This window comes from Scyliorhinus canicula, chromosome 8 (assembly GCF_902713615.1).
Source record: "Scyliorhinus canicula chromosome 8, sScyCan1.1, whole genome shotgun sequence".
Lineage (NCBI taxonomy): Eukaryota > Metazoa > Chordata > Chondrichthyes > Carcharhiniformes > Scyliorhinidae > Scyliorhinus > Scyliorhinus canicula.
Window position 1 is genome coordinate 114,429,524 of NC_052153.1, and position 20,994 is coordinate 114,450,517.

The 20,994-nt window shown below is 42.1% G+C and overlaps 1 protein-coding gene across 18 annotated transcripts in view; it reads right to left on the bottom strand.

Moving 5' to 3' along the window:
• The window catches only part of apc (APC regulator of WNT signaling pathway), a 263,910-nt gene that overhangs the window by 111,606 nt on the left and 131,310 nt on the right, over positions 1-20,994 (bottom strand). For 12 of the 18 annotated variants that reach the window (XM_038805088.1, XM_038805089.1, XM_038805090.1 and 9 more), the window contains one exon: positions 7,363-7,447. The exons of the other annotated variants lie outside the window; for them this stretch is intronic. In XM_038805088.1, the coding sequence (XP_038661016.1) occupies positions 7,363-7,447 (85 nt within the window). The remainder of the gene's footprint in view (positions 1-7,362; positions 7,448-20,994) is intronic. 18 annotated transcript variants of the gene reach the window in all.

Genomic DNA, 20,994 nt, shown 5'->3' on the forward strand with positions numbered 1-20,994 from the left:
CAGCATCCAAAACGGTATACTTGTTTTGAAGGGGAACGGCCACGAGGGATCCTTGCACTGTCTGCCTGTTAGTTTTCTTTCCCCTGACTGTAACCCAGCTACTCTTGTCCAGTACCTTTGGTGTGGCTACCTCCCTGTAACTCTTCTCTATGACCCCCTCTGCCTCCCGGATGATCCGAAGTTCATCCAGCTCCAGCACCTTAACACGGTCTCTGAGGAGCTGGAGTTGGGTGCACTTCCCACAGGTATAGTCAGCGGGGACACCAGTGGTATCCCTCACCACCCACATCCTACAGGAGGAGCATGCAACTGCCTTAGCCTCCATCCCCTCTTACTTTACAGAATTAGCTGCCCCTTGGACCAACTGGACCTCCGCCCTCCAACTCTACTTCCAGTCAGCTGTACTCTAAACTCCTGGCTCCCTTCACGCTCTTTGATAAATATAGGAAATGAAATGTCAGGAGCACCTTACTCCCTCCTCACCTAACTCCCTCAGTCACCAAACTCTCACTGTAGCACTCAAATGCCACAAGCTCAGCACTCTAGTGCAAACAAAGTCTGCACTGTAACTAGCTCCTATTTATACTGTGACTCTAGCTTCTGAAAACTGGCCTAATGCAATTAACTAATTAACAAGCTCCAGCTGCAAGTAAGTCCAAGTAGAACCTTGTTTAAAGCTGATTCAAAATTCACCTTCTTATAGACCAAACAGCAATTTTTAAGTTAATTAACTAAATAAAAGAAATACTAGACTTTAAATAAAAATGAACCCTTATACTCCCTCAGTCACCAAACTCTTACTGTAGCACTCAAATGCCACAAGCTCAGCACTCTAGTGCAAAAAGAGTCCAAGAAGACAGCTCACCACCACATTCTGAAGGGCAACTAGGCATGGGCAATAAATGCTGGCCTAACTGGTAACATCTACATCCCGTAAATGAATTAAAAAAAAATGATCTCAGGAGGTCCAAAAGTGCTTTACGACCAAGGAAATACTTTTGAATTCCATTCACTGCTTAAATGGATGAAATGAGGCAGCCAATTTGTGCCTAGACCCCACACACAGTAATGTAACATGACCAGATGATCTGTTTTAGTGATGTTAGTTGACAAGAATACAAAGGAGAATTTCCCTACCATTCTCGAAATCATGCCATAAGATCTTTTACATCCACGACAGAAGACAGGTGGAGCATCTGTTTAATGTGCCACCCAGAAATTGAGAATTCAATGGAGTTCAATTGCAAATCTACGTGTCTCCACCTACTGGAAGCTGGGCTTTTGATGCTCCATGTTCAAAGGGAAAACTTATCTTGAAAAAACATTTTTGACATTTAATACTTTCCTACTTTTGTTTTAGAATACAAGTCATATCCACAAACTGAATCCGTGTGAATTTTAATAACTATTGACAGTGAAATGCTTAAAGTTATGTTCTTTCGCAGACTACTTCCCATTTCCATTCATTTCCTTTATCTACATTTTGCCTGAACATGGCAAGAAGCTTAACTTGAGAAAGTGTGGAGGTGTGAAAATTGCATCAAGACAACAAAACCTAAACAAGTCATTTCTTATCTCAACCGTGCTTATCGTGATAAATGAGCAAATTGACCTAGTGGCAAGGGAGAGCTTCTACAAAGCTCCAGGTTTGAGGCCTAGACTGAGTAAGTGGGGAGGAGGGCACACCTCTCCTTCCTGCCCCCAGCGTTGCAGGCACATTCTCCAGCACACACCCCTCTTCTCCATTGAGGGCGGGGCTTCCCATTATGTGTGGTGGTGGGGGAGAAGGGTTTGCCCCCTGACAGTGGCAGTGCTGGGTGAACTCCCCAGCCTCGGCCCTGAACCCTGGGGCTTCCAGGCACTTCCGCACCCCTGTATGGTAATCATGACTGGTTTTCTATTTCAAAAACCTGTAGTAATTCTCGCTGGTGTGACGTCACACCGGCAGGAGGCAACATCTAACTCACCTGGAAACATCGGCATTAAGCTGTATAATGATATTAAAATACATTTAAATTCATGGAAATAATTACATTGCCAGCGTGGCGAACGGGCTGACAATAGCTTAATCTAAGTGCAGATTAATTTGGTGAATATGGAAATTTGGTGAGGTGGGAATAAGATGTGCTACTTGATATATGAAATATAAATATGAACAAAACATGAAATTAGATCTGTTACAGTAAGACCAAAAACAGAATGAAATTTAACAAATTAAACAAGATATTTCTTAGATTAAAAAGTAGAAGTAGACAATTGAGAGCTATTTAAAACTTGAAAATCTAATTAGTTAAATAAAATTTAAGAAAGAAAGCAAGGGCATGTGATGTATTCCTACTGTCATGTGAGAGCAATATGTTAGATACTGGTGTGATCCACAACAACCATGTTTGCAGCAAGTGTCTGCAGCTCAAAGAACTTTGTCACAAAGTTAATGAGTTGGAGTCTGAGCTTCAGACACTGCAATGCATCAGAGAGGGAGAATGTTATATGGACACTTTGTTCCATGAAGCATCAGGAAAGGGAGGGTACGGCTACAAGCGAGACATAAATAGCGATCCATAACGTAGGACTGAAGAAGCCTCAGTCCCTGAAACTGTTCAACCAGTGCGAGATTGTTGGGAGGATGAACTAACTGACCACAGCACTATGAAGTGGTTTGGAGGCCATTAAATTTGGGGAAGTAGAAAGGAATGCAGCAGTAATAGTTATGGTTAGTTTCAGTATTTTTTGGGGGATAGATACTGCACCACGCTGTCAAAAGCATAAGTCCTGAAGGCTATATCACCTGAATGATGCCAGGGTTAAGAGCATTCTCTTAGGTCCAGAGAGGAATTTGGGTGGCCCGGTGGCGCAGTGATTAGCACTGCTGCCTCTCAGGTCCAGAGTCCCGGGTTCAATTCCAGCCTCAGTTGACTATGTGGAATTTGCACTTTTTCCCAGTGTCTGCGTGGGTTTCTTCCGGGTGATCCGGTTTCCTCCCACAGTCCAAAGATGTGCAGATTAGGTTTATTGGCCATGCTAATTAGCCCCTTAGTGTCCAAAAAGGTTAGGTTGGGTTACTGGTTTATTGGGTGGAGATGTGTGCTTAAATAGGGTGCTCTTTCCAAGAACCTGTGCAGACCCGATGGGCAAATGGCCTCCTTCTGCACTGTAAATGGGAGGGAAAGATCCCGTTATCATGATCCATGAAGGTATATAGGGAGGACTAAGGAAGGTGTTTCTTCTGAGGGCGTATAAGTAGCTTGGGGTTAAATTAAAGAATAGAATCATAAAGTTAATAACCTTTGGATTACTTCTTTAGCCACAAGAATTTTTTAAAATTAAGGTCAAAGAGTTGACATGTAGATCAAAGATTGGTGGGGGAGAAATGGGTTTAAATTTGTGTGAAACCAACACCAGGACTGGAAAAAAAGCTGTTCTGTTGGGGCAGGTTTCAACTAAACCATGCTGGGACCAGTATCCTTTTTCAAACAAAAGGCTTGGGCTCTCGAGAGGCCTTTAAACTGAGAAATTTAGAAAGTTAAACAACAAAGACATGGCAATAGTGTAACGTAGAGATCGGGAACATGATAACCAAGAGGGAGACTGAAAAGATCAGAGTAGGGAAAAATGGTAAAAAGGCAAAATTAAAGGCTCTTTATCAGATTGTGTGCAACATTTGCGCCAAAATAGATTAACTAACAGCTTAAGTAGAAATTAATTGAATGATCAGATGAAGGTTCAAACATACAGACTTGAAGATAGAGGCAAATGGAGATACTCAATGAGACAGAGATGGAGGCAGACAGAGAGACTTTGAGAAACTGAGATAGAGGCTGATGGAGACAGAAAGACGCAGATGAATATAGTTGCTGAGACACTCAGACAGAGGGAAATGGAGATACACATTCACTCAGAGATGGAGGCAATCTCTTTGCCAGGAATTTCACTTCTATCACCACTGCAATGGTACTGCACGGATTGTAGCATTTTTTACTGGTGAATTCCCAGCATGGGAGTCCTTGTTCACGATTCTCTTAAGGTTAATGTGTAGGTTCAGTCAGCAGTTAAGAAGGCTAATGCAATGTTAGCATTCATGTCAAGAGGGCTAGAATATAAGACCAGGGATGTACTTCTGAGGCTGTATAAGGCTCTGGTCAGACCCCATTTGGAGTATTGTGAGCAGTTTTGGGCCCTGTATCTAAGGAAGGCTGTGCTGACCTTGGAAAGGGTCCAGAGGAGGTTCACAAGAATGATCCCTGGAATGAAGAACTTGTCGTATGAGGAATGTTTGAGGACTCTGGGTCTTTACTCGTTGGAGTTTAGAAGGATGAGAGGGGATCTTATTGAAACTTACAAGATACTGTGAAGCCTGGATAGAGTGGACATGGAGAGGAAAAACTTGAACCAGAGGACACCATCTCAGACTAAAGGGACAATCCTTTAAAACAGAGATGAGGAGGAATTTGTTCAGCCAGAGGGTGGTGAATCTGTGGACGTCTTTGCCATAGAAGGCTGTGGAGGCCAAATCATTGAGTGTCTTTAAGACAGAGATAGATAGGTTCATGATTAATAAGGGGATCAGGGGTTATGGGGAGAAGGCAGGAGAATGGGGATGAGAAAATATCAGCCATGATTGAATGGCGGAGCAGACTCGATGAGCCGAGTGGCCTAATTCTGCTCCTTTGTCTTATGGTCTTATATAGCTGGACTGTGTCATCAAACTGTCCAAGAAGCCAATCACATGAAAGGGTTTTGATAGTCATCCAGCCAGGGAATAGAAAGCAGAAAAACAAAAATCACTAAAAAAATAAAAATGCTTTACAAAGAGAGTCATAGAATTGAGAGTGCAGAAGGAGGTAATTCAGCCCATCAAGTCTGCACCAGCCCTTGGAAAGCGCACCCTACATGAGCCACACCTCCACTCTATCCCTGTAAACCGACCTAACCTTTTGGACACAAAGGGACAATTTAGCATGGCCAATCCACCTAACCCGCGCATCTTTGGACTGTGGGAGGAAACTGGAGCACCCGGAGGAAACCATGCAGACACAGGGAGAAAGTGCAAACTCCACACAGAGAGTCACCCGAGGCCGGATTTGAACCCGGGATCCTGGAGCGGTGAGGCAGCAGTGCGAACCACTGTGCCACCGTGCCGCCCTAGTAAACTAAAGATTGGATTATACTCTTGGCATCATTGGAAAATCAAAAATATTCTGAAATTTTTTTTTTACAAAATGTTTAGTTTTAAAAATGAAATACTTATTGAACAGCTCTTGGTTGAAATGGAATTATGTCAGGGCTAGTTCTGTTGTTCAGCAAATTTTATTAATCACATCACTGTTGAATTATCAAGTGATACCCGATTGAACAGTGTGAAATCTTTTGTGGGGTTTCTACTAGAGATATGGGAGCAGGAAAATTGAACTTCTCACTGATTTCAACGATTGGTGCCTCTGGGTGGGGGGCACAATGCATGCAGCCCACATACGGTGGTGCAATGAGTTACAGACCGTAACTATAAGATTTCTGCGCTAATCTGTGCATTCTTGAGTGACTGATGTTGCAGTCTGTATCAAAGGGATTAAGACAGCAAATAATGACAGTTTGTGGGGCGGCACAGTAGCACAGTGATTGGCACTGTTGCTTCACAGCGCTAGGGACCTGGGTTCAATTTCCGGCTGGGTCACTGTCTGTGCAGAGTCTGCACCTTCTCCCCGCGTCTGTGTGGGTTTCCTCTAGGTGCTCCGGTTTCCTCCATAAATCCCAAAAGACGTGCTTTGAATTGGACATTCCGAATTCTCCCTCAGTGTACCCGAACAGGCACCGGAGTGTGGCGCCTAGGGGATTTTCACAGTAACTTCATTGCAGTGTTAATGTAAGCCTATTTGTGACACTAATAAAGATTATTAAATCACCACGTAAAATCTGTCCTTTGAAACCCATGAAGAGACTTGCCAATGTAAACTGTTCCATTTTTCAACAAGTCCCCATTATAAACACTCTTCTGTTGCCCTGTCTTCCATTTTTGAGGCGACAAAGTCTGTCTCTACCCTCATCTTATGTCCTTTGTGCTATGACTGAAATATAATCATTTAATTTGGAACAAAATACTCTTTACAATAGAGTACAAACTGCACTAAAATCAGATCTTATTCCATTGTATGTTTACAAAGAAATAATATATCCTGTATAAATGAATGATTGAATATATTGATTGATATTTATTGTCACATGTACCGAAGTACAGGGAAAAGTATTTTTCTGCGGCCAAGGGAACGTACACAGTACGTACATAGTTGACAAAAGAATAATCGACATAGTACATTGACAATGGTACATTAGAACATAGAACATAGAACAGTACAGCACAGAACAGGCCCTTCGGCCCTCGATGTTGTGCCGAGCAATGATCACCCTACTTAAACCCACGTAACCCGTATACCCATAACCCAACAATGCCCCCCATTAACCTTACACTACGGGCAATTTAGCATGGCCAATCCACCTAACCTGCACATCTTTGGACTGTGGGAGGAAACCGGAGCACCCGGAGGAAACCCACGCACACACGGGGAGGACGTGCAGACTCCACACAGACAGTGACCCAGCCGGGAATCGAACCTGGGACCCTGGAGCTGTGAAGCATTGATGCTAACCACCATGCTACCGTGAGGCCCATTAACAAACATTCTGCAGTAACATACAGCTTTGAGAATCTCTCCATCTGTTATTCAATCTTACATACAGCAACATCTGTTTCAGTCATCAAAATTTACTTTGTCTATTCATAAGATCATAAGGATTAGTTGTTACAAACTCTCATTTGGTGCATCCTGGTGCTGTAGAATATAGTGCAAATAGACATACAACCAAAACTCAAATTATAATTAATAAATATCTCAAAATGCCAACAATCCACATGCTTTACAGATGAGTATTAATATTCCAATATAGTGCATCACTCTAATCCTTTAAAGCTCAGTGCTCCTGTTTCCCCATTATAAACATGGAGTTTTACTGTCTTCATTAATACATAGACGATCTTGGGACATTAAGGAATCCTAAAAACAAAGTACTGAAAACATAGGTTTGAAAATATATTTTGTATTTGTATGGAATCTGCAAAATGTGAACAGATTTTATACTAGGCACCGCAAAAACTATAGCTACCTAAATCACCTTGAACTGGTGATTGAAGACAAAAAAAAAAGAGAAAATGGAGAAATTATGATTTCCAAGGAGTAGTTGATTGTTTATTTCAGAAATAATCTGAGAAATATCACTAAAGATTTCATTTAAACAAGTGAATCTACTTCTCTTAAGGACTGTCTAAAACTGGGGTAAAATGTCATTACCATTGTGTACTACAAGACTTACCTTTTATTCGTTCCAGTAGGTCAACCTGTCCAGCAGAAGCCAGAGCCTCGTCTTCAATGCTACCCTGCAGTTGCTTCAGGACCTCCTGCAGCACGAAGTGAAGCACAATCAGAATGGCTATAATCATACTGAAACTCAACGTACAAGTCAAGATGCATGCTGCTCCGCAGCCATGCATACCAGCCTTCAGCTGAACGGAATCAACCAGCACCAAAGACTTCACAAAAATCATTTGAGGCCTGCCAGGTTCCTAATTCCACTTTATAAGAGAAACAACTGAAGTTAAATACTGAACCAATTATACAAATGTTCACATATTTGCTCTGGCCTGGCACTTGGAACTGGTTGATAGTTCTGATCTTTCTATTCTCTTGGTAAAAGTGCTCACCTACATCTGAAACTACTTTTGTTTGCCACAAGATAACCCTATAAAGGAAAATGTTCCCAACGGATCTTGGTAAAGGCACACATTTAAGTAACATAAATGCTGCCAGTGTATTGATTTCAATTGCACTTGGGATTGATTGATATGTATTAGCATTGTGCAGCTGTAGCAGGAGCTGCTGCCCTTACTTGCAATTCTTCCCATTATTTTGAATAAATGAAGCTTGTGGTTACATAATAATTTCACAGTCACCTTGGTGAATGCAGAGCACCTACATGTTCTTCTTCCAGCTGGAAAACAAGCCTATAAATTCAAATGGGTGATTGAGTACTGGGCCAATATTCGTTGTCCATCCCCAATTGTACTCAAAAAGGTGGTTGTGCCTTCTTGAACCCCTGCAGTCAACCCGCAATGCTGTTGTAGTATTTTCCAGGATTTTGACCCAGCCAGTGAAGGAACGATGATATAGATCCAAGTGAAGATGCGTGTGGTTTGGAGGGTGGGTTTCCATGTGTCTGCTGCCGTTGTCCTCCCGGGTGGTAGAGGTTGCAGGTTTGGAAGGTGCTGTCAAAAGATCCTTGGTGAGTTGCAGCAGTGCATATTGTAGATGGCACACGCTGCTGCACTGTGCGTTGGTAGTAAGGGAGTGAATGTTTAATGCAGTGTATCGGGTACCAATCAAGCTTCTGCTTTTTCCTGGAGTTGCTGAGCTTCTTGCATATTGTTGGAGCTGCATTCAGTCAGGTAAGTGAAGAATCCTTCTGACTTGTGCCTTGTAGATAGTGGACACACTTTGGTAAATCAGGAGAAAAGTTATCATGGTATTCTCAGCTTCTGACCTGCTCTTGTAGTCACAATATTTAGATGGCTGGTCTGATTAAGTATTTGATCAATGGTAATGCTCATGCAATTCAAACGTATGATCTATAAATATGAACTTATGAGTATAAACCCAAGATGGATACTTTTCTACACAACAAAACGGGGCCAAGAGGTCAGGTGGCCTCACATTGAACTGCAAAGACCCTGAGCTAATCTTCATGTCTGGACACATCTTGATGAAGTCATTAAAATGTAAGTGATCCTTTGAGAAGTCATCAAAATACAAACTACTTGTGGTTAAAGGCTGCACTTCAACAAATTAAAAACTGGTTTCACGAAAACGTTGCACACTTTTCAAGTCCAAAACTTCAAATAAGCGAACTGATGTGAAAAGTTCTATTTTATCAAGACGGTATGCGGATGAATGATACCAGGACTTTGGTAACATCAGAAACTATTTAGGAGAACAATGGAAAGAAATGCAGTGGTCACTTGATAAAAAATAGACTTCAGGTAAGGGGATTTATTCAAGGCATATTCTGAGCAGAAAAGACAGAAAACTGAAATCTGTGAAGGGAAAAGACCCTGCCTAAGAAACGCCTGTAGACAGTCAGGCTGGCCTCTACTCGAGGAACTGTATCAGGGGTTCACTCAGGTTTTCACCCCAGTGTAATAGAGAACTTTTGAAATCCTAAAATCTAAACACATGCCACTTCTGTATTTCACAATCTTTTCCTGAGTGTGTGTATCTGTACGAGTGTGAGAGTGAGTAAGTGCATATATTCAAGTGTTTGAACAACTCTTTCTTTTAAATTCTACAAGAAAATCTGATATCTACCCTTAGCAATCACATCACTCAGGGTTAAAATATTTTTTTAAACATGGCGTCTTCCGTTAAGTGAGAGGTAAGAAGATCTCTCCCCTGTCCATGAAAATGTTGATTATGGGTGATTAAGCAATGAAATGAAATGAAAATCGCTTGTCATGAGTAGGCTTCAATGAAGTTACTGTGAAAAGCCCCTAGTCGCCACATTACGGCGCCTGTCCGGGGAGCCTGGTACGGGAATCGAACCGTGCTGCTGGCCTGCTTGGTCTGCTTTAAAAGCCAGCGATTTAGCTGAGTGAGCTAAACCAGCCCCTGCAAAAAGGTTACGAGGAGATGGTTAGATGCTCTCTTGTTGGAGATGGTCATTGCCTGACACTTGTGGTGGTCTAACTTTACTTGCCACTTATCAGCCCAAGCCTGAATGTTATCCAGGTCTTGCTGTGGGCCAGAATGGTCTGCTTCATTATCTGAGAGGTTGCAAATGATACTGAACACTGCGCAATCATCAGTGAACATTCCCACTTCTGACCTTTGATGGAAGGAAGGTCATCGAGAAAGCAGCTGAAGATGGTTGGGCCTAGCACATTACCCAGAGGAACTCCTGCAGTGATGACCTGAGGCCGAGATGGTTGACCTAACTCACATCCACAATCATCTTTCTTTATGCAAGTTATGACTCGAATCAGCAGAGTTTTCCTCTCTCCATTTCCATCAGTTTTCTTAGGAAACCATTGTGAGGGGGTGGAAGGCCTTACGCTGCATATTTTGATAAAATCTATGTAGATATCCTTGTGGCTATTTCTAAAATTTTAAAAACTGGACAAAGATCTTTCAGAATGGCTGAAGCTAGGTCTACCTGTGACCATCAAACAAAAGTTGCTACCTGGCAGTATCAGGGAAACTTGATCTTTGTTATTTCTGAAGAGACTCCAATGGGATGCACAGATCAAATTCAAAGAGGACTATACAAAGACCACCTGCATATCATAGCCAAGGCTACCAACCAGAGTCTACCCATCTGGGAAAAAGGGTCTTCTTAACGGTTGGGACATTTAACAAACTCAGGGACCCAGGTGAGAGATACACATACTATGTGAAAGACAATGTGGATCGGTAGGAGGGGCAGAATGGCACTTCTCAGTCTGCTATTTATAACTCTACAAGCAAGTCTCACAGAAAAAAAGAGCTCTAGATGAAAATCGCTTATTGTCACAAATAGGCTTCTAATGAAGTTACTGTGAAAAGCCCCTAGGCGCCACATTCCGGCGCCTGTTTGGGGAGGCTGGTACGGGAATTGAACCTATGCTGCTGGCCTTGTTCTGCTTTACAAGCCAGCTGTTTAGCCCACTGTGCTGGACTGCCATCTACACTGCTTCCACTAGAAATTCTTTACGATCACCTACAAAATTGATTTATCTCTGCATGCCTATCTCATCATGTGAAGACAACACCACCGGAAAAATGAATTGACGAGCATCGGTTTTCAGCTCACAGAACTCAGCGAAGAAATACATCAGTGGACTTTGTTTCTGGACTCTGGAACCCACGAGAAACAATACTTCTTTTCTCGGAGATCTCTGCCCTGTAAATCACTTTTCTCTATTCGTCTTTTGCATGAGTGAACAGGAGACAAGGTTGTGATCCTCCTCTTGTGGTTTGAGAGTATGCAAATCAACTAACCCCGAGTTCATCACACCTTGAATTTACTCTGGGGTTATTAATAGAAGTTGGACAATACCAAAACAGAGGGTTTGGGAAATACACCACAATTTATATAGCAGGAAGCAAATCAAAAGCACCCGTTTACATGAAGCATGAAGATAGGGGAGAAATTAGTGCTGTTTAAATTAACCTCCCCCTCTGTCCGTAAAACCTTGGATGCCCTCACTTGATCAAATGCTACCTTGATGCCAAGGACAGTCACTCTCACTCCTCAAATTCAGCTCTTTTGCGCAATGGTGTAATGATGCCAAGAGCTAAGTGGTCCTGGCGGAATCCAAGCTGAGCATCAGTGAACCAATTATTGCTGTGCAAGTGCCACCTTGTAGCACTTTTTGTGATGCCTTCCGTCACTCTGACGATGATCAAGAATAGTAGCTTGCTCGGATGGTAATTTCTGGGTTGGATTTGTCCTTTTTGTGAACAGGACATACCCTGGCAATTTTCCACATTGTCGGGAAGGTACCAGTTATGTAGCTGTGCTGGAACAGCTTGGCCAGGGATGCGGCTCGTTCTGGAACACAAGTCTTCAGTACTGTTACTGGGATATTGCCAGGGCCCATAGCCGTTGCAGTGTCGAGTAGCTTTTGTTGTTCTTGAGATCACAAGGGGTGAAGCAAATTGACTGAATGCTGCCATGTCATGCTGGAGACCTCAGGAGGAGGCTGAAGGGGATCATCCACCAGCTGAAGATGGTTGCAAATGTGCAACATTGTCTTTTGCATTTATGTGCTCGTCTCCCCTATCATAGATTGGGATGTGAATAGACGAGAAGCTGTGCTCTTACTCCAGTTCAGTTAAAAAGATTTTGTCTGCGCATAGAACAGCAGTTTTAGAAAGGCTGACAGTTTAAAACGTATTTTGAGACAGGCAAGAATCTTCATGCTGCGTCCTAAGGATATTGCTTTCCCAAAGTGGTTCATCCAAGACATCTCTTTACAGCAAGTATTCCGGAGTCTGCTAACTGTATTTAAAAGTGCATTGTGACCAGAGATGGGTTTTGTTTGAGTGGAGATAAAGATAGCAGTTAAGATTGTTGGTTTTATTGTATTGGTAAGCACTGCTTAACTGGTAATTGAAAACTATTTGTCTTTATGATGTCAAAGTTAATAATAGAGTGTTGGTAATAACGTTTGTTTTAATATATCATGTGCCTATTTGTGGTGAAATCACTCCTGGAGCAAAATATCCTTTCCTCACAGTCTTACAAATTAAATAAAATATTGGGGGTTCGGTCTAGTATCCTAGCAACTGTTGGGGTCTGGTACAAGAGCGACATAAGAGGAAAACCCTAAGTTCAGCCCAGGACGCATGGAATTGGATTCATCATCAAGAACAAGTTTGTTGACTGACCCTTCGTAGGGCATCAACCAGCATATCATGACCCTCCATCTACAACTTACCAAGAACCAGCAGGCAATGGTCGTGAATGTCATGGCCCCAACCCTTGATGCCAATGATGAGTCCAATGAAAGCTTATACTCTACCCTAGACAGCATACTCTACAATATTCCTAAAGATGATATCATCCTCCTTAGGAACATCAACTCCAGGATTGGAAAGGACTCCCAACTCTGGAAAGGAATATTGGAAAGGAGAGAGTTGGGAATTGCATCTCCAATGGGGTTCATCTGCACGCCAAATGCTTGGAACACCAACTTCTCATCATTAACACACTATTCCCCCCCCAAAAAATAAGTTCAAAACTTTCTGGAGCCATCTACAATCAAAGCGCTGGCACATGATCAACATAGTCATCAAGTCATCATCTGATCTAGAGACCAAAAGGATGCCCTCATCATCAAAGCGATGACCAGTGCAGATGATTGCTGGACAAACTACAGATCATCCGCTTTCTCTATGTCTGTCAAACGCCACAAGCAGTGCAAGATGAAGAAACAGCTTTTAAAAAAAGTTCAATGTTGAGTGGCTTCAAAAGTAAAGCATGCAAGTGAACTTCAAACAATGTCTTCCCCAAAATCTCCAGTGACCATTCTAATGGATGGAGGAAAACTGGTAAGAGCCGAAGACAGCCATAATTTCAAGCTGTGAAGAAACCATTGGCTACAAGACCAGGAAACACCAAAACTGGTTTGACGTGAAAGACCACACTATCCAACACCTCATTGTAAAGAAGAGGAAAGCTCTCCAAACCCGGCAAAACAACATAACCAGGAAGACAAAGAGGAGAGCTCATCAATCAGCCAGGGAAGAGATACAAATAAGAAGTAGGGAAATCAGAAAGCAATGGTGGACTGAAAAAACAAAGGAGCTGCAATTCCTTGCTGATGAGCACAACATCCAGGGCTTCTTCAGTGCCACCAAGGCAATACATGGATCTGGTACCCTAGGCCTCAAAATATGGAGTATGGACAGAACCCTCTGACAGACGGAGAAAACATCAGCCTTCGATGAAGAGAAAACTTCAAAGAACTCCTAAATCATGCTACAATCATAGATGAGGACATGTTTGAGAAAATCCCCCAACTCGGGTAACTGTGTGAAGTTTGTACTTTCTCCTCATGTCTGCATGGGTTTCCTCCGGGTGCTCAGGTTTCCTCCCACAGTCCAAAGATGTGCAGGTTAGTTGGATTGGCTGCTAAATTGCCCCTCAGTATCCAAAAGGTTCGGTGGGGTTTCTGGGGTAGGGTGGAGGCGTGGACATAGGGTGCTCTTTCCAAGGCCCGGTACAGACTTGATGGTCCGAATGGCCTCCTTCTACACCAATGTTCTTCAAACTTTTTTTCCGGGGACCCATTTTTACCAACCGACCAACCTTCGGGACCCAACCCGGCCGACCTTCGCGACCCACGCCGGCCGACCTGCGCGACCCACCATTTTCTCTTACCTTGTTTGCTGCTGACAAAAATGGAGGAAATGGATTTGGGTCCCTTTGGCCCTCGTACACGCTCCTCCAATGGAACTTGTTGGATGAAGGTGAAGCCTTCTGGTGTCGGAAAGTATGGAGTCTCCATCTGTCCAAAGTTCAGAATTTTTTTCCTGTAAAATTTTTATCAAATAAACCCCGCCAACTTGCAGAAAAAAATAAAAATAAAATGAGTAAAATAAATGGGAAAAAATGAATAAACCCAGCCCCCCCCGCAACTTGTAAAAAAAATAAAATGAATAAAAACCACTACAGAACTTGTAAAACAAAAAGCTGCAACCATTAAAAAAAATAATGGTCGCACTGCACATGCGTGCACGATGATCGGCGCACATGCGCATTGCGGCCAAATTTTTTTTACCATGTTCGCGGAATGCACATGTGCGGCGATCATCATGTTCAATGCGGCCAAATTCTTTTCAACATCCGGCGTTATGAAAAGCTAGCTGCTGCGCGGGGATTTGCGCGGTCGTGAGCGCCGGCCGCAGACAACCGCTACGCGACTTCCCCGACACTCGCCCCCGACTTTGAAGAACACTGTTCTACAATGTAAATACGATGATCTATGATCTCCCCATCAGAGATTATCTTGGGCTCCCACCAAGTATGGACTAAGTCGAAGCTGCCATTAAACTCTTGGAGAAGAGATCATCCATCACCTCCATCAGCTGTTCCTGAAAATCTGGGAAAGACATGAAATTTCTGCCAATCTCAGGGATGCCATCATTGGCACCATCTTCAAGAAAGGAGAATAAGCATACTGTAGGAACTACAGAGGAATTTCCCTACTCTCCATCGCCAGAAAGATCATCACCCGAATCCTCGTGAGTTGCCTTCTCCCAGTCTCTGATGGACTCCTTCCAAAAAGCCCGTGTGCCTTCTGATCAAACTGTGGAACAATGGACATAGTTTTCACTGCTTGGCAACTTCAGAGAAATGCCAGGAGCAACACTAAACCCTCTACATGGCCTTCATCGATCTGACCAAGGCTTTTGACTCAGTCAATCTAGAAGTGGTATGAAAGACCCTGTCAAAGGCTGGCTGTCCAAGAAATTCATCAACGTTCCCCGACTCCTCCGCGACAAGATGTCAGTGGCAGTCCTCGCCGACTGAAATGAGACCTTTGAGGTCAAGACTGGAGACAAGCAGGAATGTGTCATCGCGCCCCCACCCTTTTCTCAGTCTTCATTGCCACCTTCCTTCACCTGGTCAAGAATAAGGTTCCCAGTGGAGTGGGCATCGTCTGCAGGATGAACGCAAAACTTTTTAAACTCAACTGATTGAAGTCCAAGAAGAAAATTATCCTGATATTGCTCGTGGAACTTCAGCAAGCAGCTGACATCGTCATCTCCACTCTCTCAGAAGAGAATCTCCGAGCCATGCTTGACACATTCGTGCAAGCATACCGAAGAATCGGTCTCAGCCCAATATGCCCCGAGACAAGATTTGATTCTCCCTCCATCCAGATCAATGAAGGAACTCTACCAAACATGGAACATTTTCCCTACCTGGGGAGCCACCTATCATCTGAGGCTGGCATTGATGCGGAGATCCAACATTGTATACGATCAGCAAGTGCCCCCTTCGGACGAGTATCTTTGACAACTGCAGCATCCATTCTGTCACTAAGATAGTCGTGTACAATGCAGTCGCTCTCCCAGCTCTTCTATATGGCTCAGAAACTTGGGACTACATACAGACCCCACCTTAAGGCCCTGGAGAGGTACAATCAAGACTGTCTGAGATGGATTCTCGATATCAGCTGGGAGGGCAGGCGTACTAACATCAGCATCCTTGAAGGAGTCAAGAGCACCAGCATTGAGGCCATGATCATCCGAAACCAACTTTGTTGAGCTGCCCATGTGCTTAGGATGTCAGAGTCCTGACTGCCAAAGCAATTCTTCTTCAACCAGCTTAAGGAAGGCACCTAAACAAGATGAGGACAAAGAAAGTGCTTCAAAGACACCCTGAGGGCTTACCTCAAGAAATGCAATAAAGACGTCAACGCCTGGGAGATCTTTGCTCCGGAGAGACCTACTTAGACGAACCTCCTGATTGAAGGGACACAATTCTTCGAGGACACCAGACGGCAAAAGGAGGCCTGGAAAAGGAGCTTGAGAAAGGAACACCAGCGATCTAGAACCCAAGGACCAATCCTACCTCCCAGAAACATCTGTCAAGTGTGCGGTCGAAGCCGCACCTGTAGGGTGGGGCTCAACAGCCATGCTAGGGCCCACAGAACCCATGACCAGTAACATGGAGTTTCTTAAGTGGATAATCATATTCATTAGTGAATGATTGCCACAGACGACGACTTGTGGAGCCTTCTCCAGCTAGTTGTTTAATTGCCCACAACTGAATGTGGCAGGACTGCAGATCTTTGAATTGATCCATTGGTTGCAAGATTGTTGAGCTCATATATATTACATACTGCTCCCACTGTTTAGCAGGCAAGTAGTCCAGCCTTGTGGCTTCATCAGGTTGACACCTCATTTAAGATATTGTAGGTCTTCTCCTGCCACTCCTCCAGTCTTCATTGAATCAAATGTGTTCAGATGCGGAATTATAAAAACACAAGTATGGTATAGGACAAATTTTGAAGAAATTTCTAGTTGTCAAAGGCCAGACAGCAGCATCCTTTAACTCAGCGGTAAGTTTGTGTCATTGTATTTTTAGAGATTTTTCACTGCATGTATTTCACATTGTGGACACTCAAACCCAGATCATTAATTATCTATAATCCTCTTAAACTTCTTTATTTCTTCATTTTTTAAGAAGGACAATAATTAATTTAAATCAAAATGTATCAAAAATAATTTTATGACATTTGTTTTCTTCATGTTACTTCACTGCTAAAATAATTAGAGCTCTAATGCAAAGCTAGCCCACAAGAATGTGCTTATGGGGACCAATTATAAATTGGTTCTTCAGCATTTAGCAACACTTCTGCTTATACTGTTGCAGAAGAGGAACAAATGTCTAACAAGAACATAGTCTTTCTCTTGAAAGCTGTTTTTTTTTAGTAAATCAAGGCAGCTACCCTTTGCAATTCCTGTGCATCGTTTTTAGCCTCGCAGGAAGGAAACAACATTACGGTTATGTAAGTCACAGATTCAGAAAGATAATAGATATTTTTAAAATCAAAAGCATTTTAACCATATGCCAACAGGAAACTGCTGCTGGAAAAAAAAGCACTGCACAAAATATCCTTCTTTGCAGGATATAAAGAAACTACTCCATTACACCTTTTTCCCATCTCAGGTTGGTGCCATACGGATATATTCCTTGCAAACTCTTTTTAAATTAAACAAAGACCTGTATTTAAATAGCACTTTTGCCAGCCTCCGGATGTCTCACAGCATTTGGGGAGGGTAAACAAAGCTGGAGAATACACAATAAATGGGAGGCTATTTGGAGGGGTAGAGACATTGAGGGACCTTGGAGTGCAAGTACATAGGTCCCTAAAGATGGGAGGACAGTGTAAATAAGGTAGCAAAGAAAGTACATGGAATGCTTTCCTTTATTGGACAAGATATGGAATAGAAAAGCAGGGATGTAACGATGCAACTGTATAAAAACACTAGATGGGCCACAGCTGGAATCGTGTGTGCAGTTCTGATTGCCACGTGACAGGAAGGGCATAATTGTTCTGGAGAGAGTACAAAGGAGATTTACAAGAATGTTGCCAAGGTTTGAAAATTACAGCTAGGAGGAAAGATTGGATAGGCTGCAGTTGCTTTCCTTGTGCTGAGGATTCTGAGGGGTGACCAGATTGCGGTGTACAAGATTGAGTGTCCTAGATAGGATAGTCAGGAATGCCCTGAGGGAATGTTTGGAATTCAATACCTGTTTTGGTGGTGGAGGTAAAAACCCTCAACTCATTTAAAAGGTATTGCGATATGCTATTACCTGCAGGACTATGGATGCTGGAAGGTGAAATTAGAATAGACAACTAGTCTTTTATTTTTCTGTTGGCATAGACATAATGGGCTTAATAGCCACCTTCTGTGGCATTACCTTTCGATGGTTCATCGCATTTTACAGAAAACAAGCAATTTTGAAGTGTAGATAGTGTTTAATGTACGAAGCCCAGCAGCAAATTTGCACAGAGAAAGCTCCCTCAGACAGTAATGCAAATAATGACCAGATAATCTGTTTTTATGATGAAGCTGCTTTGAGTAATAAAATTAGGAATAAACTCTTGTTCCTGCTCAAATGTGACATGGGATCTTTTACATCTATCTCAGGGAACAGACAGGGCTTTGGTGTAATGTCTCATTTGAAATAAAACTCCTTTGAGTGCAGCACTCGCTCGATAGTGCACGCAGATCAACCTAAATTGGTTATAATCTTAATTATCACCTTTTTAAGAACTGTTTTATCCTAACATTCCACATTTACTGTTAAGTATTTAATAGGGAAAGGAGATTTTCACATTCAAAGCAAAGAGCAGGTTTTGAACTACCTCTCACTTTTCCCCAAAACTCTATTATATAGTTCATTCCTGGATCCAGGAGAACATGACAGACATAGGCCACTGGCGTTTGGCATGACCTGCTCAGGTCTTAAAATATCTTATATCAAATATCCCTACAAATTTAAGAAACAACCCTTTATTATATCTCCCCAAGATTAATTGTAGTGCTTTTTCCACAAATAAACTACCATTATTAACATTTTAAAAATTAGATAGCAAAATTACAATCTTCTAATAAAATCAGTCTTCGAATCAAAACTGCTGCTGCTTTCCAGTTATATAAACATGTGGCCAAGGTTCCTTCAAGAGAGAAATAATTAAATAAATAAATCTGTATTGTACCATCATGGCTGAACTTCCACTTCAATGTTTTTTTCCTCTCTCACTATCCATATTCCTTTTTGTCATTAGTATTTCGGAATCTGTCAATCTTTACTTTAAACATACTCAATGACTGAGCTTTCACAGTCCTCTGGGGTAGAGAGTTCCAAAGACTCATTTCAGTCCTAAGTGGCTTCCCCCTTATTTCGAAATTGGGTCTCCCAGTTCTAGATTCCCAACCAGGGGAAACATCTTACTGACACCTTGTCAGTACATCTTTGTACACCAACATTTTTTGTACGCCTACACTCTCTAATCTCTCACCATTTGGGAAGTATTCTGCACATCTGTTCCGCCTACCAAAGTGGATAACCTCACATCATATCTCTACATCATATTCCATCTGCCATATTCTTGCCCACTCCTCTTGAAGCCAGTTTGCAATTTCCTCACCACACACATTCCCACCTAGCTTTTCATCATCCATGAACTTATAAATATTACATTTAGTTCGCACATCCACATCAGTGATATGTATTGTGAACAGGTGGGGCTGATCCTTGTGACACTCCACTCCTCTCAGCCTGGCAAAACGAGAATGACCAGTTTAGTCCTACTCTCTGTTTTCTGCCTGTTAGCAAATTTTTATTCCATAATGAGAGTTTGGCTCGAGATAGAATCAGAGCTTGATGGGAAATGGAATGTCAAGGTTTGTGTAATACGTGTATGTGCCTTGTGAGATTAATTGCTTCTGTGTTCGGCCTGGGACGGCCTTATCGCGATCCTGGCTGTGACTGAAACAAAACACAGCTGGGAAACGGGTTACTCCTTCTGATGATGAAAATTGCTATGCTATGTAGCTAATGAACTAACTGTGTGAATATTGAGACAAAGAAGAAAATGTATGAAGGAGGGGTTTTGTACAAGTATATAATTAACTGTAACTGAAAGAAAATCGCCTTCACTTGCTGTAACCCAGAGTTACACTGGTGCAGCAGCCCCGCGGTGAATAAAAGAATCATTGAAGTTATCTGGTGTTCGACTGATACTTGCATCCGGACTGAAGTTTAGGAATTCTCAATACCAGTACATTACCGACTATCCTTTAATTTTGCTAACCAGCCTCCTGTTGGGGGCGTTATCAAAATCCATCTAAAAATCCAAGGGCACCGACCGCCCTTTGCAATTGTTAGTAATTTCCTCAACTTTAAACAAATATATATATTTTTTTAAATTTAGAATGAATACCCAATTCATTTTTTTTTCCCAATTAAAGAGCCATTTAGCATGGCCAATCCATGCTGACTTATGCCCAACCAGATTATTATTATCCACATGTCCATTATTCACATCTTTTATATTCTAGCATTGTCCCTACTATTGATGAAAAGCTTACAGTACTGCAGTTCTGTTTTCTCTCTCCCTCCCTTCTTAAATAGTGAGGTGGCATTTGCTACCTTCCGATCTACAGGAACCATTCCAGATTCGGGAATTCTGTAGCTTTGGGAGATAACCACCAATGCATCCATCATTTTGAAAGCTACTTCTTACAACACACTGGGATGTAGAACATCAGGTTCCAGGGACTTATCAACCTTCAGACCGCCCATTAATTTCTTTAACACAGCCTTCTTAGGAATATAAATAACCTTCAATTTCTCATTCTCTTTAGTACCTTAGATCTCTAATTTTTGAAGAACTCTTGTATCTTCTTTAGTGGAGACAGACATAAACTAATCATTTAGCTTTCCTGCCATTTGTCCATTAACCAAACATTTTCTTTTTATGTACCGATAGAAGCTTGTACTGTCCATTTTTATATTTTTTGTTAGTTTACATTCATATTCTATTCTCCCTCATCAGTTTCGCGGTCCTTTGCTGTATTTAAAATCCTCTCAATTCTCAGGTTTACTACTATTTCTTGCAATCTTATAGGTCTTTCTTTTAACTCCGTACCATCCTTAACTTCCTTTATTAGCCATGGTTGCCTATCTTTTCTTTGTGTGTTTTTTGAGCCTTGAAGGAATGTATAGTTGCTGTAAACTATGTAATAATAATTTAAAGACTATCCATTGCCTATGTAGCTCATACCTTTAAAGTATTAAAAAAAAATGTTTTTTTATGTATTTTATGCCTTTTAATCCTTCAGGATCTGGATTAGTTCTTTCGAATCAATGGTTTCATTTTGAAATATC